Below are 20,060 nucleotides of genomic sequence, written 5' to 3'. Positions count from 1 at the left end.
TAACTAATTGCAGTGCAACTGCTGAGTTTTCATTTTCTACCAGGCTCAGTGTTATCCACTAGGGTGTGACAGGACTCAGATTTCCTACATATCTCTTCCCTCTTTCTTCCTTTTTTCTTTTGTGATTCGACTTATTCATTGGTAAGCCTTAGGACCAAGAGAGCTCTTGATTGATGGAAAGTGCTTTGGGAGTCAGTTTGTCTCAAAAGCAGGTGAGAACAATGATACATTCCTGAGTATTTCTGTCATTTCAGTGTTTATTTTTTTTAAATTGTTTTGAAAATGGGAGATACCTCCAAAGGAATCAGTACTGAAGATGGCATGTCTGCATCATGGAAAATGGGAGAAACAAGTGGCACTTATGCTAAGGAAATTACTCTGGAGCAGAAACAACAGGTATGCTTCTAAGTAGATTCAGTATTTTCTTCTTAAAAGTTCTCGTCTTTTTCTAAAATCTAGAAGCTGGGTCTTGGAATTGTTTCACATGTTACAACTTGTTTTGCTGTCTAATAGACAAGATGAAAACAGGTTTTTTTAAAAACTGAAATCAGAACTGCTACTGATTTCTACTAAAAAGCCTTTTCAAACCTAGAACTCAGGGATGTTGTCTGGTTGTGAGCATATTCACTCAGAAAGTAAGTTCCCCTGAGTTTACGTATTTTTGTTCCCATTGTTCCTACACATCATTACACCCTTGAACACATGAAATGATCTTATACTGAATCAGGCCATTGGTCCAACCAGTTACATGGTGTCATCCCAGTGAGACCCATGTAGTTTATAACCTAAGATCCTTTAGGTGCCAGGGGAAATGCATCTAGCTTGATATGGAAACAGGATTTTTCTAAGGCAAGAATTGTATTAGGTGTTTCCAAGAGAACTGACTGCCTTGAATACTTCAGGAGAATTATCATTCAAATCTTCTTTGAACCTCCAGAGCATCTCACACTTTTTACCATAGGACCCAGGTTTGTAGTTCAATCAAGCTCCTGAAATATCCACAGTACAGCTCCTGGATGTGTCCTGGTTCAGGCAGACACTTGGGGCAAGAGGCAAAATCCCAGGAGTCCATAGTCAAAACACAGCTATTCAGAAGTTCAAGCATCAAACCAGAAGGGCAAATCTAAAGAGCACAAGCCAGGTCACAGTGCAAAAGGCACACATGCATGTGCACACATGCATGCCCCATGCTCACGTTCATGCACTTCCCTCTGGGCTTGCCTTCTCTGGCATTCCAAGGGCTCTGGCGAACTGAGGGGGGGCGGTGGTGAGGCTGGCTGTTGCAGGGCCACTGCTTTGGCTTCTGATCCTGGACTGCAGGACTGAGGGTGTGCCATGCTGACTTCAGGCTGAGACTCCCCATTTGCACCTGATAGAATCTCCACCTTGTCTGGTGGGTCTTCCTGCACCATCTGAAGGCTAAGGCCAGCCTCCTCCATCTCTTCCTCATCCCAGGAGGTGTTGACAGGCAGGCCCACAGGATGATTCAGTCATAAACCCAGGAAGGGCAGTTGCCCCATTTTCTGGCTATTGTCGGGTCTCAGTCAAGATTGCCATCCTTTCTAATATAATCACCTACAATCAGAACCATACCCCACCCCAAGAGATCTCCTTTGAATGTTCAGGTGCTCCTTTCTACTATTGGAGGGCTGAACTATCATAGCTCAGAGACATCCACACCAATGGGATCTCTAATTCTAAGTCTGTACCATTTGGAACACATCCAAAAGGCCACTAGTGGGCTACCAGTGTTTCAAGTTTGGGCCAATGCCATTACAGATCCTAGTTCTGCACCAAGCTAGGCCAATAGCCTGTTAGCATTCAGGTAAATCCAGGTGCATAAGAAGGGCATTTCAAGCTCTCCATTTTGGCAGTTAGTTCCCTTCCAGAACCTTCTTCCACCACCATAAGCAGAAAATCGCCAGACCCTTCCTCTTCAAGATGGAAAGAGTATGATTTCATCTGTTATGGCTTCCTGCATTTAACCCTCCATGTCCTTTTACCCAATCACCACTTATTAACTTCTGCATATCCTGCTTTGGCTTGCTTTGCCTTACTGCAAGCTGGTCCCTTCCTATTTTAAATATTGGTCAAGGAGTCATCTCTTTCCACCTAGAACTCCTTCCTACATATTCTACTGTATTGTGCCATCAGGGCTGACCCTAGGGCGCGGGGCACCCCAGGCAGGCTTGCTGCCTCCCTGCTCCCCTCACCCTCGCCGCCTCCCTGCTGAATGCCCAGAGAACACTGGCCAGGCACCTTCCTCGCCCACTCTCTGATGACTCTGATCATCAGAGAGCAAACAGGGAGGATGCCTGGCCAGTGTGCTGTCCCTGCAGCATTCTTTGAGCATCAGATGCTCAGAGAATGCCACAGAGACTGTGCATTGGCCGGGCCTTGCCCACTCTCTGATGATTCCAATTATCAGAGAATGAATGGGGAGGATGCCTGGCCTGTGTGCAGTCCCTGCAGTGTTCTATGAGTATCGGACACTCAGAGAACACTACAGAGACTGCACACCAGCTAGGCACCCTCCTGAACCGCTCTCTGACTATTGGAGTAATCGGAGAGCGAGCTGGGAGGGTGCCCAGCTGGAACGCAGTCTCTGTAGTGTTCTCTGAGCATCCTCTGCTCAAAAGCAGAGGATGCTCAGAGAACATTACAGAGACTGTGCACCGAGGCTGGGCATTACAGAGGCTGGGCACTGTCCTGTTTGCTCTCTGATGATCGGAGTCATCAGAGAGTGGGGGAGGGAGGGTGCCAGGTGGAAAAATGTGGGCATTTGCCTATGCTGCCAGGCCAGGAAGGCCCAATTTGGTGCCCTTCCCACCCTGGTGCCCTAGGCAAATGCCTAATTTGCCTAGAGTGAGTGCCGGCTCTGTGTGTAATCCCATTCAGCAACCCCTCACCTGTCTCTTCCGAGTTAATTAGCTCTGGACTTCACATGAGAAAACAGATTTGTACACCAAAAGTTAATCCATCTTTAAATTAAATGAATTAAATGGATGGATTAATCCATCTTTATATTAAATGGATGCTAATCCATCTTTAAATAACACTAACAGTCACTATGACTGTGCAAATGCGAATTGTCATATTATTGTGGCTTCTCTCCATTGAGGTTTTCTCTTGATTCCCCCTTTCCTAACTGTATTTTCTTTTGCCATCAATTTGCAGCCAATAGGGTTTTCAAGGCAATAGACATTCAGAGGTGGTTTGACATTGCCTCTGCATAATGACTCTAGTATGCCTTGATGGTCTACTATCCAAATACTAACCACGGCTGACCCTGCTTGGCTTCTGAGATTTGACGATATTGGATTAGCTTGGGCTATCCAGGTTAGGGTGTATTTTTTATCCATATATACAAAATTCCCGTATGGTGGTGGCTAAATGGAGCACTCCCATTGGCTTACAGGTGCATTCCATGCACTCTGCAAATAATTGGCCCATCATGGCTCACTCAATGGCCGTTTTCGCACTGACCTTACTCCGGAGCGACGTCCCTCTTCACCGCACAGCGTCTGCGCGGATTTCGCACCAATTGCTCCGCAGAACCCGGAAGAGCCGCAAAGTCCCACAGCTTTTGCGTCGCAAATGTAAACCGCCAAAAACCAGTTTACATTTGCGACGCAAAAGCCGCGGGACTTTGTGGCTCTTCTGGGTTCTGCGGAGCAATTGGTGCGAAATCCGCGCAGACGCTGCATGGTGAAGAGGGATGTCGCTCCAGAGTAAGGTCAGTGCGAAAACGCCCAATGTCTCTGGCCTCCCATTGGCTGATTTCCCTGCCCCCATCTACTGCAGGCCCAGGGATACTGAACAAGACACCAAAACAGAGACCTCAGAGACAGCCACATCTCTAGCTCTTCTCTGTGTCCTCTTTGTCAACCGGCTTCATGAAAGGCATCACTGCCACCCCATCAATGGCCCACACAGCTGCTGAAGGTCGCAGATATAGCCAGGGAGCCATTGCTCCCATAATGTGACTAGGCAGCAAGGCCTGGCCCCCCTGCCGCCTCTTTCCTGTCACTCCCTCTCTGCCTCCTCCCCTCAGTCTCACCCCAGGACAAAGGCTGTTGCTAGGCAAAAAAAAAGGTTTCTTCTTCAGGTAAAGGGAGAGATCACAGGTGAATAGAATGGAATACAGTCCAGTCTCCAAAGCAGTTATTTCTCCAGGGTGGGGAGAGAGAGTTGTCTGGAGTTCAGTTGTGATCCCAAGAGATCTTCAGGCTCTGCCTGGAGGTTGGCTACCCTAGGCCTGGCAGCACCCTCTGGGTGACTTGCTGGCATGACTTAACTAGGCCTGCCTGCTTGCTTCTGTTCAGCAGCAGCTCCCACCTGAGCCACTGTGACTTAGCAGTTGCCAACTCTAGGCTGGCAAATTCCTGGAGATTTGAGGGGTGGAGCCTGGAGATGGTGGGTTTGAGGAGAAGTGGAACCTCAAAGGTACAATGACATAGACTGCATCCTCCAAACCAGCCATTGCCTCTTGGGGAACCACTGTAACCAATCTCCAGGTGAGGGCTGAAGATTACTCAGAATTACATCTGCTCTCCAGATGGCAGAGATCATTTTCCTTTGGGCCAGTTTAGTATAGTGGTTAAGTGTGCAGACTCTTATCCGGGAGAACCAGGTTTGATTCTCCAGTCCTCCACATGCACCTGTGATGTGATCTTGGGTCAGCCACAAGTTCTCTCAGAGCTGTTCTGATTAAGGCCAGTTCTGGGAGAGCTTTCTCAGCCCCACCTACCTCATGGGGTGTCTGTTGTGTGGAGGGGAGGGGAAGGGAAGGGAAGGGAAGGGAAAGGAGATTGTAAGCCACTCAGACTCCTTTGGGTAGTGAAGGGCAGAGTATAAATCCAATATTTTCTTCTCCTTCTTCTTGAGGTGGTGGGGGGGAGTGAATGCCTTCACTTGAGTGGGTGGGAAGACAGCAAGGGGGAGCACTCACCCAGAGCCTCTTTCTAGAGTTTGTTGGATTTTTCTTCACAACAGGCCTTATTCCTAGTAGGGCAATAAATTTACTTGCCGGTTAAATGCTTGTCTTCCTTCCTTCTGCCTCTCCTCAGTTCTGTACTGTGCCAACTGTGGATAGGGATCCCAGTTCCCAGGCTTAGTAAGGGATCCCCGATTTGGGGAAGATCCCTCCCCAAAATGAGGCTTATCAGGCCATTTTAGGCAAAACTGGAAGTGGCTTGAAAACCTGGAAGTGATGCCCCAGAGCAACCATTTGAGTGGGGAAGCCAAAAGGACCATTCAAATAGCTGCCAGCTGTCCCTTTTGCTTCTCCCTAGGGAAATGGCTGCAAGCCTTCAGTGGTCACTCAAATGGCTGTAAGCCTTCAGTGATTCTGATCACTGAGAAGGCTTGCAGCTAGTTTAGGCTAACTAAACGGTTGGAAGCCTTTTCAGAAATGAATTTTGCCCCTTTCCTTCTAGTGTTGCCAATCCTCAGTTGGGGGCAGGGGATCTCCCAGTTTGGAGGCCCTCCCCCCACTTCAAGGTGATCAGAAAATGGGGTGGGTGGGAGGGAAATGTCTGCTGGGCAATCCATTATACCCTATGGAGAATGATTCCCACAGGATATAATGGAGAACTGATCTGTGGGTATATGGGGCTCTGGGAAGGGACTGCTTTTTGAGGAAGAGGCACCAAATCTTCATCCTAGCATCCATTGCCCTCCAGGTTTCAAAAAGATTGGACCAGGAGGTCCAGTTCTATGAGCCCCCAAAGAAGATGCCCCTATCCTTCATTATTGCCAAATGGAGGGAAGGCATTTAAAAGGTGTGCAGTCCCTTTAAATGCAATTTCCAGAACTCCCTTTGGAGTTTAAGTCGCACTTGTCACACCCCTGCTCCTGCCTCCACCCCCAAAGTCTCCAGGTATTTTTTGAATCAGACCAAGCAACTGTATCTCCCCCTGATTAGAATTGGGGGGGAAGAACGAAACCTGCCATGAAATGGCTGGCAGCCATTTGAGTGGTCCCTTTTGCTTCCCCTTAGGGACCACTCAAATGGCTGCCAGCCATTTCCTGTTTTGGGCCACTTCCAGTTTTACTGGTTTTACCAGAAGTGGTCCCAAATGTCATTTGGGTTCCCATCCACCCCCTGAAACACATCCCAAAGGCTCCTGCTGGAAAGGTAAGGGGACCTGGCAACCATAACTGGGGATCTAGTATACAGTAGACTGAAATATACCTTTTTTTGCCTTGGGACTTGTGTTTGAGGTGTTCATGTGACAGGCCTGACATGGGATCTGATCTGGGTAACAATGTAGTCCATCATTATCTACTGTGCTTGGAGTGGATTTCAGTGTCCCAAGTTTTACCCTTACTGCCACATTTTTTATAACCTAGATGCTCCAGCAAACTAAATGCAAACCACGTTCTCTGCCACTAAACTTTATATTCTCCCCTAATCTGGAAATTGAACGCCTGCCATCAAAATGTGCTAGAACTTAATGTCCTTTGAAACAGTATCAATTCTTTATTTGTCCCCTCAACAAAAAAGCAATACAGAGCCCCAAAAAATACATACCTGAGGGACCGTCTCTTCCCACACGTTCCCCAGAGAGCACTGAGATCGGGAACTCAAAACCTCCTGGTTGTCCCCGGGCCAAAGGAAGCCCGTTTGAAAGCTACAAGGGACAGGGCCTTCTCCGTAATGGCTCCATCCTGGTGGAACCAGCTGCCGGAAGAGGTAAGGGCCCTGCAGGACCTTGCCCAATTCCACAGGGCCTGCAAGACAGCCCTCTTCCGGCTGGCCCACAACTAACGGGCACTGAACTTGAACTGAGTGTAGCTGTAAGACCGCTGTATGATTTTAATGTTTATGTATATAACAAATGTCTAGATTTTAACTATATAAATTATGAAATGTTAACTTTTTATGCTTAATTTTATATTTTATGTTAGTTTTAATATGTTGTAAGCCGCCCTGAGCCACCTAGTGGGAAGGGCAGGATATAAATTACAAATAAATAAATAAAAATAAAAAATATTCTAAATGATAAAATTTTTAATTAAAAATATGCTAAATTGAAAGAAGGTATGGATTGGCCCAGTTATTTTCACATTTTGTGAAAACAAATTCCCTTCATTAGAAAATGCACGTTGTATAGTGTTTATTTACCGGGAAAGTTATATATCCACTGGCCAAAAATGAGAAAGGAAAGCAGGAAGCAAAAAGGCATTGAGGGAATTGGGGGGAAAAGCAAACTTTGGTACAACTGCTGTGGAAAAGGAAGCAGGAGAAGAAGTTGCTTGTGGACTGGATCTGAGCCCTGCAGTGTAAGGCAGTTTCTTCCTTTATACCTTTCAGGGCTTCCAGTTTAGGCCCAAACTAGGCATTATACGTAATTCAGTTTAGGCTCGAACTCGGCATTATACATAATATGCAATCACCACCGGGTTTTGCAGTCAGCGGGCAGCTGTAGGTTCCCTATAGGAACTCACTTTTGAAGCACCACAGATTTAGATCAGGACTGTGGTGCAGGCGGGAAGTTGGCTTCAGCCTTCCGCCTGTGTTGTTTTCTTGACCTGAAACAGCCCCAAGACTATTAGTTACCATGTTGTGGGGCTTCTCACAGTGCACATGCAGCTATCTCTAATGGGACATATAGTTCTTCCTGGGACTGTTTTGGATTGGGGAAATGACCAGGAGAAGGCTGACATCCTCTCCCCGCACCACAGTCCTTATCAGTCCCCTGAGGTAATTCAGAATTGAATTCCCACAGGAAACTCACAAATGTTGTCTGGCTGTAAGTTTCTATGGTAATCATGTGTTACATGTAACACATACTTTGGGCCTTAAAGCAAAAATGGGAGTGCCAGAATCCTTCATGCATATGTGTGTATTACTCACATTCTGTACTCACTCCACTGGCTGCTCATCAGTTACTGAGTTCCATTTAAAGCATTGGCTATTACACACAAAGCTCTTCATGGCCTTGGACCTTAAAACTATGAAACTGTCACTCCCCCATGCTCAACTAAAACCACTTCACTGCAAGTGCCAGCCTGCAAAAGGCAAAATAAACAGCTGCCCATACATGTGCCTTTTTCTTCCTCCACCTTGTGGAATGGCCTGCCTGAGGTCAGGAAGACTACTGCTTTCTTGGCATTCCACAAACTATGTACAACTGTGGCTTTTCTGTGCAGATAATAGGGTAGTGCTGTACAAAAGGTTTCACAGAGTTATTTGGGTACATTATTGCACTACTGTGTATAGTTTGCTGTGGGTTGGATCCTGTTGTATAATTTTGCATCATTTCATGTATCATGTTAACACTTGCGCTTTGCTTCTGATCTGTTTTTTAGACTTCTGTCTGATTCTGCAACCAAATCCTATTTCACTGTTTATTGAATGTCCCATCTTGTTGATTGTATTGACTAACTTTGTGTAATCTGTCTTGAATCCCTGTGAGAAAGATGGAGTATAAATAATGCAAATAATAAATAAATAAATAAATGTTTTGGAACACCTTGATTTCCCATGTCCAATGTACACTGTCACAAGTGTTGAGATACAGGAATTTGGGGAGCAAGTATTTCCCTAACTGTGGTATGTACAATCCTAGATTGCAAATTTATAAGCATTTTGGGATCAGTACTTAACATGTCCTCTGCCCCGTTACGATGGTAACAGCATTGATGTGTACATTAAATCCAGTTTTGCATATGCTATAGTTTGAACAAAAAAGTGGTCTATTTAGATGCACGTAACACTGTAATAGTTATATGGCTTGTATAAGAACATGCAGTGTTTTGAAAATGCAACATGAGTAGGTGATAGTTAAGGTTGCCAGCTTCAGGTTGGGAAGTTCCTGTAGATTTTGGGAGTGAAGTCTGGGGAAGATGGGGTTTGAAGATTAGAGGGATTTCAGTGGGGTATAATGCCACAGAGGCCACCTCCCAAAGCATCTATTTTCTGCAGAAAATAGGAACAGGACATACGAGTAGGTCAGGTGGGTGGCCGCCTTGGATGACATCTGGCCTACAGCCTGGCATCCCCTCCCCTTCCCACCCTCTGTCCACAGGCAGCCCAATCCATCAGTGCAGCTTCCCTGACTGCTCACAATAAAAACAGCCAGCAGCAAGAGGCGGCACGGTGGGAAGGAAGCCACTCTCAACTGCTCCCTGCCACTGCTTTGCCTCTTCCTGACTTGGCTGCGTAGGTGGCTGGAGGAGCCTCTTCTCATCACTGCCATCACTGCTGCTGGGGGAGGGAGGCAGGCTGGCAGCAGGAGAGGAACTGCCTGGCCCTTCCTGACAGGAGTAGCAGGGCAGGTGGGGGGGGGGGAGGAAGGGCATGGGGCAGGCATACTGTTGGGGGGTGCCTTGCCTGGGGCAGCAGCCAAGCACCAGCACCCTAGCACCAGCACAGGAGAACTGATCTCTGTTGATTAGGATCAATTATAATCCCAGATCATCCTCCACAATTTGGAGGTTGGCAATCATAGTCGGTACTGGTAGTATACCATGGAGGCAACTGCATAGTCATGCTTTAATCGCCTCTTTTACAGACACACTGTGAAACAATACGGGTCATTATGCGCTGGTGCTGAAGTTAGTCCTCGTGATCTCAACTAACACTTTGTAGGTGTCACTGATGAATATACATACCAATGGTTATCTTAAAGCTCTTGTTCATCAAAAAATAACAACAGATCACAAAATTTAACATGGAAGAACACTTCGGCATGTATCAGTATTGTCATGAATTCTTTATCCTTAACTAACACTCAGAAGGGGGTGACTTACATAGTATAGCCAGCATTGTGGTACTGGTTATTACACAGTGATCTGCCTACAGTTTTGTGAACAAGTTTCTCCATGTTTCACCAAGACAAGTGTTACCATGTTACCACAAATGTGGGAAAAGAGAGATTTGTGGTGATTTACTTACCGTAACCTTGTTTTGTGCCAATGCCAGTGAATGGCTATGCATATAATAATGGTCACCATCTGGAGGAATTTTAACACACACTTGGTGTTCTAAGTATAATGTATTACTATCCTTCTTAAACTGATGTTAGTAACAGGTAGTAAATTGAGAGCAGTTCTTTCAGAAGTAAGCAAGACATAACTCTCCATCCCTGCCACAGTTGCTTTTAATCCATATTATTCTATTTATTTTTTCATGTTTAGCGTTTTTCTCTTCTATTATGGTCTTCATTATTCATTTTTATTTTGCAAGCATTTCAGTAGGACAGTATTTTAAGAGTGAAATCCAATATTACCTTTTGATGTCTGAATTTTAAAATTAGACAGTGCTTCAACTTCTTTTGTCTCTTCTCTCACACCCCAGAATTTCATATTATGTATTTAATGTACTTGATTTCTTCATAGAAATCATCAGCAATTATGCAGAATGTAGATGACAGACACCAAGTTGCTTCAGACTGGCAATTAATATTGGAGAGCTGCCAATTTGTAATAAAAGAAAAATGAAGCATTGTAGGGCCTCCTTAGCTTTGGGCTTTTAAAAAGTGTGCATAAAGGCCAGTCTGCCAGCACTTCATGATCTTAGTCCATTATTAGCCCAGATGCAGCCCCCACTTGCTTCCAAAAAACCCTAAATCAATTACCCTGAAATACTTTTTTTCTAGTGATTAATATGTTGGCTTTGGCTCACTCTGTCTTCTTCATGCTTTGCTGGAGTCCTCTGCATATTTTGTTATTTTGCATCATTTATTTTTTCTATGCCTTTTCCTTGCCCTCAGATTCTTCAGTTGCCAACCCACGTGGAAGTGGAATACTGGAAAAAGAAGATGGTAAGAATATGGACACAGCTAGCTGAGTGTTGCAGAGTTTGAGCACTTCCTCTTCCACTATAGGTTGTGGAAAGCCAGTCTGTACTATGCTACTACTTCTGTCCATGCAACCTGTCTTGAAAATCTTAATGGCGAGAAACCCAGTTTATCAACTGGGCAATCTCAAATGTAGGGGACAAGCTTAATAGCAATGAGTTTGGACTGAGCAAGTGCACTACCTTTAATTTCTACAAGGCTTGTGTGAAGACCTTCCTGATCAATTGTGTCATGATCTGCAGCAGCCCTTGTGACTGTAGCACCTGGAAAACCATCCTGTGCTATGATGCCAGGAGTTGTTGAGAATATATGATTGCCTGGTTCACCCATCATGAGAATGTCTGGAATAGTTTGCAGGGACTGAAAAGCTCAGGGTTCTTTTAGAGCACAAAATCCCAAATTACTTACTATTACTTTCAACAGAGAGTTGTCCTAAATGTAGGACCTAACTGTACATTATGTTATTCTTGTATCCTCCCTAGGTCTGCCACAATAATTTTTGATTAGACAAGTTCCATGCTTGAAAGTCAGTTCTCAAGAGTGTGGGGATCCAATTCAGACCAAATCTGTGGGGTATAGAGAGAATGGGCTTAACTCTCCCAACTCCATACTGTTTTCATTTGTGAAATGGCAGCAGGGAAATGCTATTCCATCCATTGAGGGATCCATGGGGACTGATGGGGTTATGTGTAGTTTTCCACAGCAGGACAGATAGCACCCCCGGCACCATTTCAGGTTAGAAGAATGACATGGGGTGGGGGGTGGGGAAATTTATGTCCTTTGTCATCATGCATAATAGTCCCAATATGGATTGGGTCCCCATACTCCTGTCCTAGGGATTGTGTTCCATGCCAAGAACTCACAAAACACATCTGATCAAAGTCCTTCTGTGGACCTGAGGAGAATGCTGTCAAGCATGGTAAAAGCTCAATGGTAATCTATGGTTTTGGGCCCTCCATTAGGGTGGCCAGACCGTCCCGGTCTCCCGGGACATTCCCGGTTCTGGCCACCCAATCCCGGCTCCCGGGCTGCCTATACCGGGACCATTAAAGGTCCCGGTTTAGCCAGCCCCGGAGGCGGTGGGCCGCGGGCGCCAGCGGGGAAGGCGGCGCGTGAGGGAGGGAGCGCCCCTGCGCACGCGCAGGGACGCTCCCTCCCTTACTCGCCGCCTTCCCCGCCCGCGCGCGGGGCCGGCAGCGGTGGCCTCTCCGCGGCCTCCGCTGGTCGCTGGAAGCCCTCCAGAGTCTCTGGAGGGCCTCCAGGGACCAGCGGAGGCCGCGGAGCAGCCGGCGCTGGTCCCGGAAGGCCTTCCAGAGACTCTGGAGGGCCTTCCGGGACCAGCGCCGACCAGCGAAGGCCTCCCCGCGGCCTCCGCTGGTCCCTAGAGGCCCTCCAGAGTCTCTGGAGGGCCTCCAGGGACCAGCGGAGGCCGCGGGGACGCCGCGGAGCACCCGGCGCTGGTCCCGGAAGGCCTTCCAGAGCCTCTGGAAGGCCTTCCGGGACCAGCGCCGACCAGCGAAGGCCTCCCCGCGGCCTCCGCTGGTCCCTGGAGGCCCTCCAGAGTCTCCGGAGGGCCTCCAGGGACCAGTGGAGGCCGCGGGGACGCCGCGGAGCACCCGGCGCTGGTCCCAGAAGGCCTTCCAGAGCCTCTGGAAGGCCTTCCGGGACGAGCGCCGACCAGCGAAGGCCTCCCCGCGGCCTCCGCTGGTCCCTGGAGGCCCTCCAGAGTCTCTGGAGGGCCTCCAGGGACCAGCGGAGGCCGCGGGGAGGCCGCGGAGCACCCGGCGCTGGTCCCGGAAGGCCTTCCAGAGCCTCTGGAAGGCCTTCCGGGACGAGCGCCGACCAGCGAAGGCCTCCCCGCGGCCTCCGCTGGTCCCTGGAGGTCCTCCAGAGTCTCTGGAGGGCCTCCAGGGACCAGCGGAGGCCGCGGGGACGCCGCGGAGCACCCGGCGCTGGTCCCGGAAGGCCTTCCAGAGCCTCTGGAAGGCCTTCCGGGACCAGCGCCGGCCAGCGAAGGCCTCCCCGCGGCCTCCGCTGGTCCCTGGAGGCCCTCCAGAGACTCTGGAGTGAGCCTGTCGGTCACTTCCGGGTTCCTGTCCTGCATCTCGACCTGTGTTATTAGTGACAGGCTGCTTCGGCGTGCCGCTGCGCCGGCCCCCTGGGCCCCACAACGATGGGACCGATGCCACAGGGACGGGCTCGAAACACTCTATAACCCCTCAAAAGAACAGCAGTCTAGCTCGCTTCCCCCGAGCCCTGCCGCCATAAGCCTCAAGGGGGCTCATTTTGCGGCATTACCTGGCGGGAGGGTGGCACCCGCACGGGACACATATCAAATGAAAGAGGGGGCGCAGGGCTATCAGAAACAGCCGGCGGAGGGAGTCGGGAGAGCACCCCACTGGGGGATCCACACACCGAAAGTGATGAAGGTGGCGCAGATAGAGCCAACAGAGCAAACAGGACAAAATAAATAGGCTGCATTATGCAGCACAGTTGAGAAAGTGCCTTATCCCATATACTGATGAAGTATATACAGGATTTCAGAACAAAATTGTTTCCGGCGGTGATATTTGGGGGATTTTTGGGGATGTCACAGGAAGTGCTGTGAAGTCACTTCCTGTTTCCGGCAGTGGCATTTGGGGGAAATGATGTCATTTGGGGGAAATGATGTCACAGGAAGTGATGTCACTTCCCATTTCTGGCAGGTGACGCGGGGAAATGATGTCACAGGAAGTGATGTCACTTCCTGTTTCCTGTGGTGGCATGACGTCGCCGGAAGTGACGTCACTTCCTGTTTCTGGCACCCCTACCTTCCACCCCCCCAACGTGTCCCTGGCTGGCCTTCAGACATTATGGTCACCCTACCCTCCATAAAGCTGGTCTGTGAAACATCATGGAGAGTCGGTGTAGTTTGGCTCTGTTATTCCCCCCCCCCCCCGCCTTCTTGCTTTATTGCTTGGTGTAGTCGAATAGTGAGAAACGAAACTAGCAGCGGGAGAAGAAGAATGAACATCTTCCCATACATTCCTACATGGCCGTGTATGCCATCTGGGAAAGCAAGGACAAGACACTGATAACATTGTGGGAACGTAGACATTTATGATAGTTTATGTGTTGGCTGGCATTCCTTACCCCCTCCTTTGAAGTATGTCTTAAAAGAATTGTATCAATGTATTTCTAGCATCACTCTCAAGGTCTTGTACCAAGACAGCATCTCGATTTAGCAATAAATGCAGTTTTGTATCTACTTGACTCATTCTTTTGAAAATCGCATGCTTGACAAATGCAAGGATAATAGAACACATCAGTAATATAATAATATAACACATCCTTAGAGTACTTCAAAATTAGCCCATTTCTACATTATTTATGAAATTTGTTCAGTCATATTCCTGAAAATCTTTAGATGACATTAATCCTGAACTGTTGAAATTCTGTGTTTCTTGTCACAATACTTTTTTTAAGGGGGGGAGTGATGGAGTATTGAGATCTTGTATTAAGTTGCTCCACAAGTGGGACACAGATGTTTATGGTGGGAGCTGATTAGCATTATCTCATCTGGTTCAGTTGAGTGGTTGGTAGCCAGGATGGTTAATGCATTAACATGTCACCTTGCCTTTCTGCACTACCTGTGGATGGGGGCATTTTCTCTTTCTCTGCTGTCTTGTGAAACTGTCAAAACAGAGATGGGAGGGGAGAGTTGTGGATAACTGGGAAAAAGGCATACATGGTTTCTGGAAAGACAACAAGGGATAACTCATTGTCCTGGTCTCTTCCTGGCTTCCTGCTCAGTGGCATACTTTGCTGGCTGTCTCTCCTCCTCCTCCTCCCTCTGTGTACCCAGCAGCCAAATGTGCAGCCAGTAAACAAGCACCACCTCTTTAGAAGGGAATACTTGGAACAAGCAGATTGTGGAAATGGCTGGAACATATAAGTTGGTTGCCTTTGAAAAAGGACCCTGCCTGTGAAAAAGAAAGATGGTTAATTCCTTGCTCTTTTTTTCTGGGGGGTGGTGGTGGTGGTGGTTTGAGGTCAAACCTGTTCCTCCCATCCAGAGGTCGGTCAGTAGGAGACCGCCAGCTGTTTCTCTATAGAGATTTCTTGTTGAGGCTTCTCACTTGTCCTGCTCTTAACTCTGGTAAATGGTTTAACACAGGGCTTTTTTTGTAGAAAAAGCTCAGCAGGAACTCATTTGCATATTAGGCCACATCCCCTGATGCCAAGCCAGCCAGAACTGCGTTCCTGTTAAAAAAAAAAAAAGCCCTGGTTTTACAGTAAATCCTTACAGACAAACCCCTATTGGGAATAGTTTAGGCACAGTTATCACAGACTACTATAGTGCTAGTTTTCATATTTGTGATGCAACATTCTCCAGTTAGCTAATCCTCAAGCAAGGTTGTTTAAAGAAAAGAAATGGTGTAATGTTTTAACAGGACCTACTGCTGCTAAGGTTGTTGTAAGCTTATATTTTAATACTATAATGATTATAAGTAACAACCCAATTAAACAGAGCTCACCGTATCACTTATAGTTACTTGCTTCTATGCTTATAGCAACAAATAGAACGGCAGCTGAAATGCTTGGCATTTCAAAATCCAGGACCGCTTCTAGCAGATTTCAACCCTGAAACTCGGGAGCAGCAAAAGAAAGCTTGCATGTCAATGATAAACCAGGATTGCTTTAATAATACAAAGAAGTAAGTTGGTGCATTTGATTTATTCAAGATCTTAAATTAGTGTCATGATAATCACAGACTTCAGTCTTATGCTCACTTCTATGGAGTCTCAGTTAACTCATAGAAACCCTGTTCAGACGTTACAGTGAATTATCATACAATCTGTGTACAGTGTAAAATTGATCTTTCCTTCTATGTGCATTAATTTTGTTGTGTTCAATACATGTCCATCTCAGTGTGTTATTTAAACTCCCACATTTATTCAGGTACTGATCTCTGTTTCATTTGTAAAGTGAACATACATTGGCTCTTTCATATGAACAGTTGTACTCATGTACCTGCAGGTTGTACACATGTTCACTGTAACATGTGAATAGAGCTTTTCTTCTAAGGAATTAGGCATGTGATTAGGCTTAAAATCATTAGGCAATGGCTGGACATATGGTACCATGAAGTCCATACGCAGAACATTACCAGCTTTTATTATTCATCCCCAATATATTGCATGCTTATATTCAGGTAATATTAAGAGGGAGATGTCCTTTACAGCCTAGCTTTTTTGATCTAAGACAGGAGTCCTCACCATGGCTCCTGATACCTTTCCTGGTGCCTGCCAAGTGTTTTTAGAAAGTGGATGGGGGCAAGTGGAACTTTTTTTGAGTTAGATCGTTTTCGTACACAGCTTACCACACAGTCACGTTCCTGTTCTTTCCGCAGCGTCTGTCGGATTTCTCATTATCTGCGCTGGAGTTACAGGAAGTGCCGCGGCTTTTGCATAGCAAACGTAAACTGGGTTTTAGCAGTTTACGTTTGCTACGCAAAAGCCACAGCACTTCCTGTAACTTCGGCGCAGATAATGGGACATCCAACGGACGCTGCGGAGAGAACAGGAATGTGACCCCGTGGTAAGCTGTGTGCGAAAACGGTCTTAATATTCATGGTGTAATGCAGACAGTGACGTTATGTAAACTATTGTACCTGTTCCAATAACAGGTATTCTAAAAACATAGTGGGACTTGTTTCTGGCTAAACACACTTGGGATGCTTGGCTAAAGCACTTAATACATCTAATTGAAATTTATACTGAAGCAATCAAATCCCAATTCTAATTTATTTTTATAATTCAGGGAGAAGTTGATAATAAAATGACCATCAAATTTTGGTCACTACTCAGAAATCATTTATGTTCCTATCAAAATCTGGTTAGAATCTCTCCCTTACTTTACACAGGTGTGAGGAGCTCTCACCCAGCCCATCAGCACCAACTGTTATGGTTAGGCTTGTAGAGTTTGGGGACTCCAGGGATAAGGTGTCAGACTAGGATCTGAAAGATTAGTTTAAATCCTTATTGTGCCATGACATTCATTGGGTGACCTTGGGCCACTTACCCTCTTTCAGCCTAGCCTACCTTACAGGGTGGTTGTGAGGGTAAAAAGGAGAAGAGATCAAGGTATGCATCCCTGAGCATGGGGTGGTATTAAAAATGTGCGAATAAATATTGCTTCCCTAACAAAAAACTGCTTGCATATCTTAATATGAGACAAACATGTTAGGAAAGTCATATGAAACTTTTATCTGTGAAGCAAATTTATATGGGCCTGATTAAACATGTGCATAAGTACAAAACCCTCCATTTGTTACAAAATGAGATTTGTCTTCAGGAGGTGTTCAGAAAGTGCTTTTTTCTAGCACATTGCGAAAGTGTCAGCAGGAAGCCCTGGCTCTTTGCCTTGACATCTCTTTTGTAGAAAAATAGGTGCCAAAGCTCATTAGCACAACTCAGTTGTATAACTCATTTACATATGCCACACACCCCTGACATCACCAGAGGGTATACTAAATTATATCAGCTCAGCATCTACCTTAGAATTATAATTGTCACAATAAAACCTTACTCCCATCATACTATTTAAATTACTTTCTCCTATGTTGCCACAGTGGCATGATGAAGATTTCCATGTGTCTGCTTTCTATGTTTTGGTTATTTTCCCCATTTTTTGTGGGGAAATATATTAGAAAATTTATCAAATCTTAGAGTTCATCAAAATTCTCACAGGGGGTTTGAACAATGGAGCCCAGAAGCAAGTATTTTTTTGGGGGGAGTGGGGGGTAAGAAAGAAAGGGCACAATAAAACTTAGAGGTTCTGGAGCTCCACTCCTGTGAGCTCCTGCCCAAAATGTGGCCTGACCTCTGCTTTTGCTTCTTTGAATCTAGCAAAGGCCTCACTGTAATTCTTTGTTTGATCTTTTATAGAACTGTGAAGAAATATGACAAACATGGCCAGCTGCTTTCCAACAAAACAGATTTGTGTGACTGCCTGGAGAAGAACTGCTTGGGCTGCTTCTATCCTTGCCCTAAATGCAATTCTACGAAATGTGGCGTAGAGTGTCGTTGTAACAGAAAATGGACTTATGATGAGATTCAAACCGAGGCTGGGCAAATTGTTAGATTTCCATTTTGAGTCACCTAGCAATATTTTTTGTTCTGCTCTATGTGACAAAAAATGCTTTCAAAAATTCATGTACTCCATAATTAGATAAAGATACTGTTCAGCCTGTATTTCTCAAAGGTTTAATTTCTGTTGTAGTTAATAAATTTAAAAAGAAAATTACATAATGTTTTAAAAATACTAAATAACAAGCTGGAACATTTTCAAAAACACTGGTTTAATTCTTAATAGCAGGCCAACAATGCGGATCTTCACATTGTGAATGTGGAGCTCTCCTGGAATTACAAGCGATCTCCAGATAACAGTGATCAGTTCCCTTGGAGAGAATGGCTGCTTTGGAGGGTGGCATCTATAGCATTATACCTTACTGAGGTCCTTCCCCAGGCTCCAGCCCAAATCTCCAGAGATTTCCCAACCCAGAATTTACAAGCTTATTTGTGAAGTACCACAGTATTCCCCATTACATGCCACAGTATTCCCCTTATGATGTAGGGATGTGAAAGTTGGACAGTGAAGAAAGCTGACAAGAAGAAAGTTGATTCATTTGAAATGTGGTGTTGAAGGAGAGTTTTAGGAATAGTGTGGACTGCCAAAAAGACAAGTCAGTGGGTTCTAGATCAAATCAAGCCTATCTAGAAGCTAAAATGACCAAACTGAGGCTAATGTACTCTGGTTACATTATGAAAAAACAGGAGTCACTAGAAAAGGGCATAATGCTAGAAAAAGTTGAAAGCAGCAGGAAAAGAGGAAGACCCAACTCGAGACAAATTGACTTAGTTAAGGAAACCACAGCCCCCATTTTGCAAGCCTGAGGCAAGTCAGAAGTAACTTGACAGCAGCTTACATACATACACTTTCATGGGAATAAGCTCTATTGAATATCCACAGAAGAAGACTGCAGATTTATACCCCGCCCTTCTCTCTGAATCAGAGACTCAGAGCGGCTTACAATCTCCTATATCTTCTCCCCCCACAACAGACACCATGTGAGGTGGGTGGGACTGAGAGGGCTCTCATAGCAGCTGCCCTTTCAACGGCAGCTCTGCAAGAGAGCTATGGCTGACCCAAGGCCATTCTGTCAGGTGCAAGTGGAAGAGTGGGGAATCAAACCCGGTTCTCCCAGATAAGAGTCCACACATTTAACCATTACACCAAACTGGCTCTCTACACCAAACAGGATTCTGAGCAGACCTGCTGAGGATGACATAGCAAGACACTTGCACAAAGTAGCCAGCTGCTGCTTTTCATCTAAAAATATTACAACAGATGAGCAGGAATCAGTTACAACAGATGAGCAGGAATGGGATAAACGCATCTGCCTATACTTTGTCTAGGATTTTTCAAATAAACTTTAACCAATTTTGCACTAGACCTTTAATCCTTTTATCTCTGTCCCCAAGCTGACATTCTACACTAAAATAGAGTCATAAAGTTGCTTTATCAGATTCTATGATTCTAGTGCAGAATGCCAGTTTGGGAACAGGGCTAAACCAGGATTACAGGTCTAGTGTGAAATTGGTCTGTTTCTTGCCAAGCACAGAGGCATCTCAGGTTGCATCTTGTCTGTCCCACAAAGTACCTGCAGTTAGTTTGAATGTTTGTCCTTGAGCAGAACTTCATGTTCACCTTTTCACCTGAACAAACTCAAAGCTACAGGTACAGCAGCTACTTTCAATTGGAATCACTGTGCTATGGCACCACCTAAAGGTTTATCTCAGGAAGTGAAATCATGGCCCAGGACAGTTGTGACAAACATTCTTAAGCATTTTCTCAAAATTCAAGCGTCATTAAGGCTGTGTGTGTAAATGTGAACATTAATACAGAAACAATGCAGAACACATGGAAATTCAGACAATTGATACTTCATTTTTTGAACCACATCAGCACTTCCTGTAGGAGCCCCTTAGCTGCTAAAAAACCCCCCAAAACAGATTGTTTCAATACAGATATATTTAGAAAGAGCATTCACAATATCAGGTGGTGAATCACCAGGTACTGTTGCCATGGCAATGGAATGGATCGTGCACATTTGCTAATGAGACTGGGCTGATCACAGTACAAAGGAAAACGCTTACCTTACTAGCCCCAGTGGCAGACATCTCTAGCAAAGCGCCACCGCAGGGCAGC

General features: G+C 45.9%; 1 protein-coding gene across 2 annotated transcripts; it reads left to right on the top strand.

Moving 5' to 3' along the window:
* Positions 1 to 280: 280 nt before the first annotated feature.
* ARL14EPL (ADP ribosylation factor like GTPase 14 effector protein like) lies at positions 281 to 18,095 on the top strand. 2 transcript variants are annotated; one of them, XM_060236422.1, is made up of 4 exons: positions 281 to 396; positions 10,722 to 10,772; positions 15,362 to 15,504; positions 17,738 to 18,095. In XM_060236422.1, the coding sequence occupies exons 1-4, from the start codon at positions 283 to 285 to the stop codon at positions 17,943 to 17,945; spliced, it is 516 nt and encodes a 171-aa protein (XP_060092405.1). In that variant the 5' UTR covers positions 281 to 282; the 3' UTR covers positions 17,946 to 18,095. The 2 variants fall into 2 exon arrangements, with proteins under 2 accessions (XP_060092405.1, XP_060092406.1); XM_060236423.1 differs by lacking the exon at positions 10,722 to 10,772.
* The last annotated feature ends 1,965 nt before the right edge of the window (positions 18,096 to 20,060 follow it).

Source organism: Heteronotia binoei, chromosome 4 (genome assembly GCF_032191835.1).
Source record: "Heteronotia binoei isolate CCM8104 ecotype False Entrance Well chromosome 4, APGP_CSIRO_Hbin_v1, whole genome shotgun sequence".
Lineage (NCBI taxonomy): Eukaryota > Metazoa > Chordata > Lepidosauria > Squamata > Gekkonidae > Heteronotia > Heteronotia binoei.
Note: the sequence above shows the minus strand (reverse complement) of the source record. Positions and strands in the feature narration are given on the sequence as shown.

Bases quoted from the DNA above. Each gene is read 5' to 3' on its own strand.
- ARL14EPL (XM_060236422.1), top strand. From the start codon at position 283: ATGGGAGATACCTCCAAAGGAATCAGTACTGAAGATGGCATGTCTGCA. The intron at 397-10,721 runs GTATGCTTCTAA...CCTTGCCCTCAG, and splicing joins CTCTGGAGCAGAAACAACAG to ATTCTTCAGTTGCCAACCCA. The intron at 10,773-15,361 runs GTAAGAATATGG...CTATGCTTATAG, and splicing joins AATACTGGAAAAAGAAGATG to CAACAAATAGAACGGCAGCT.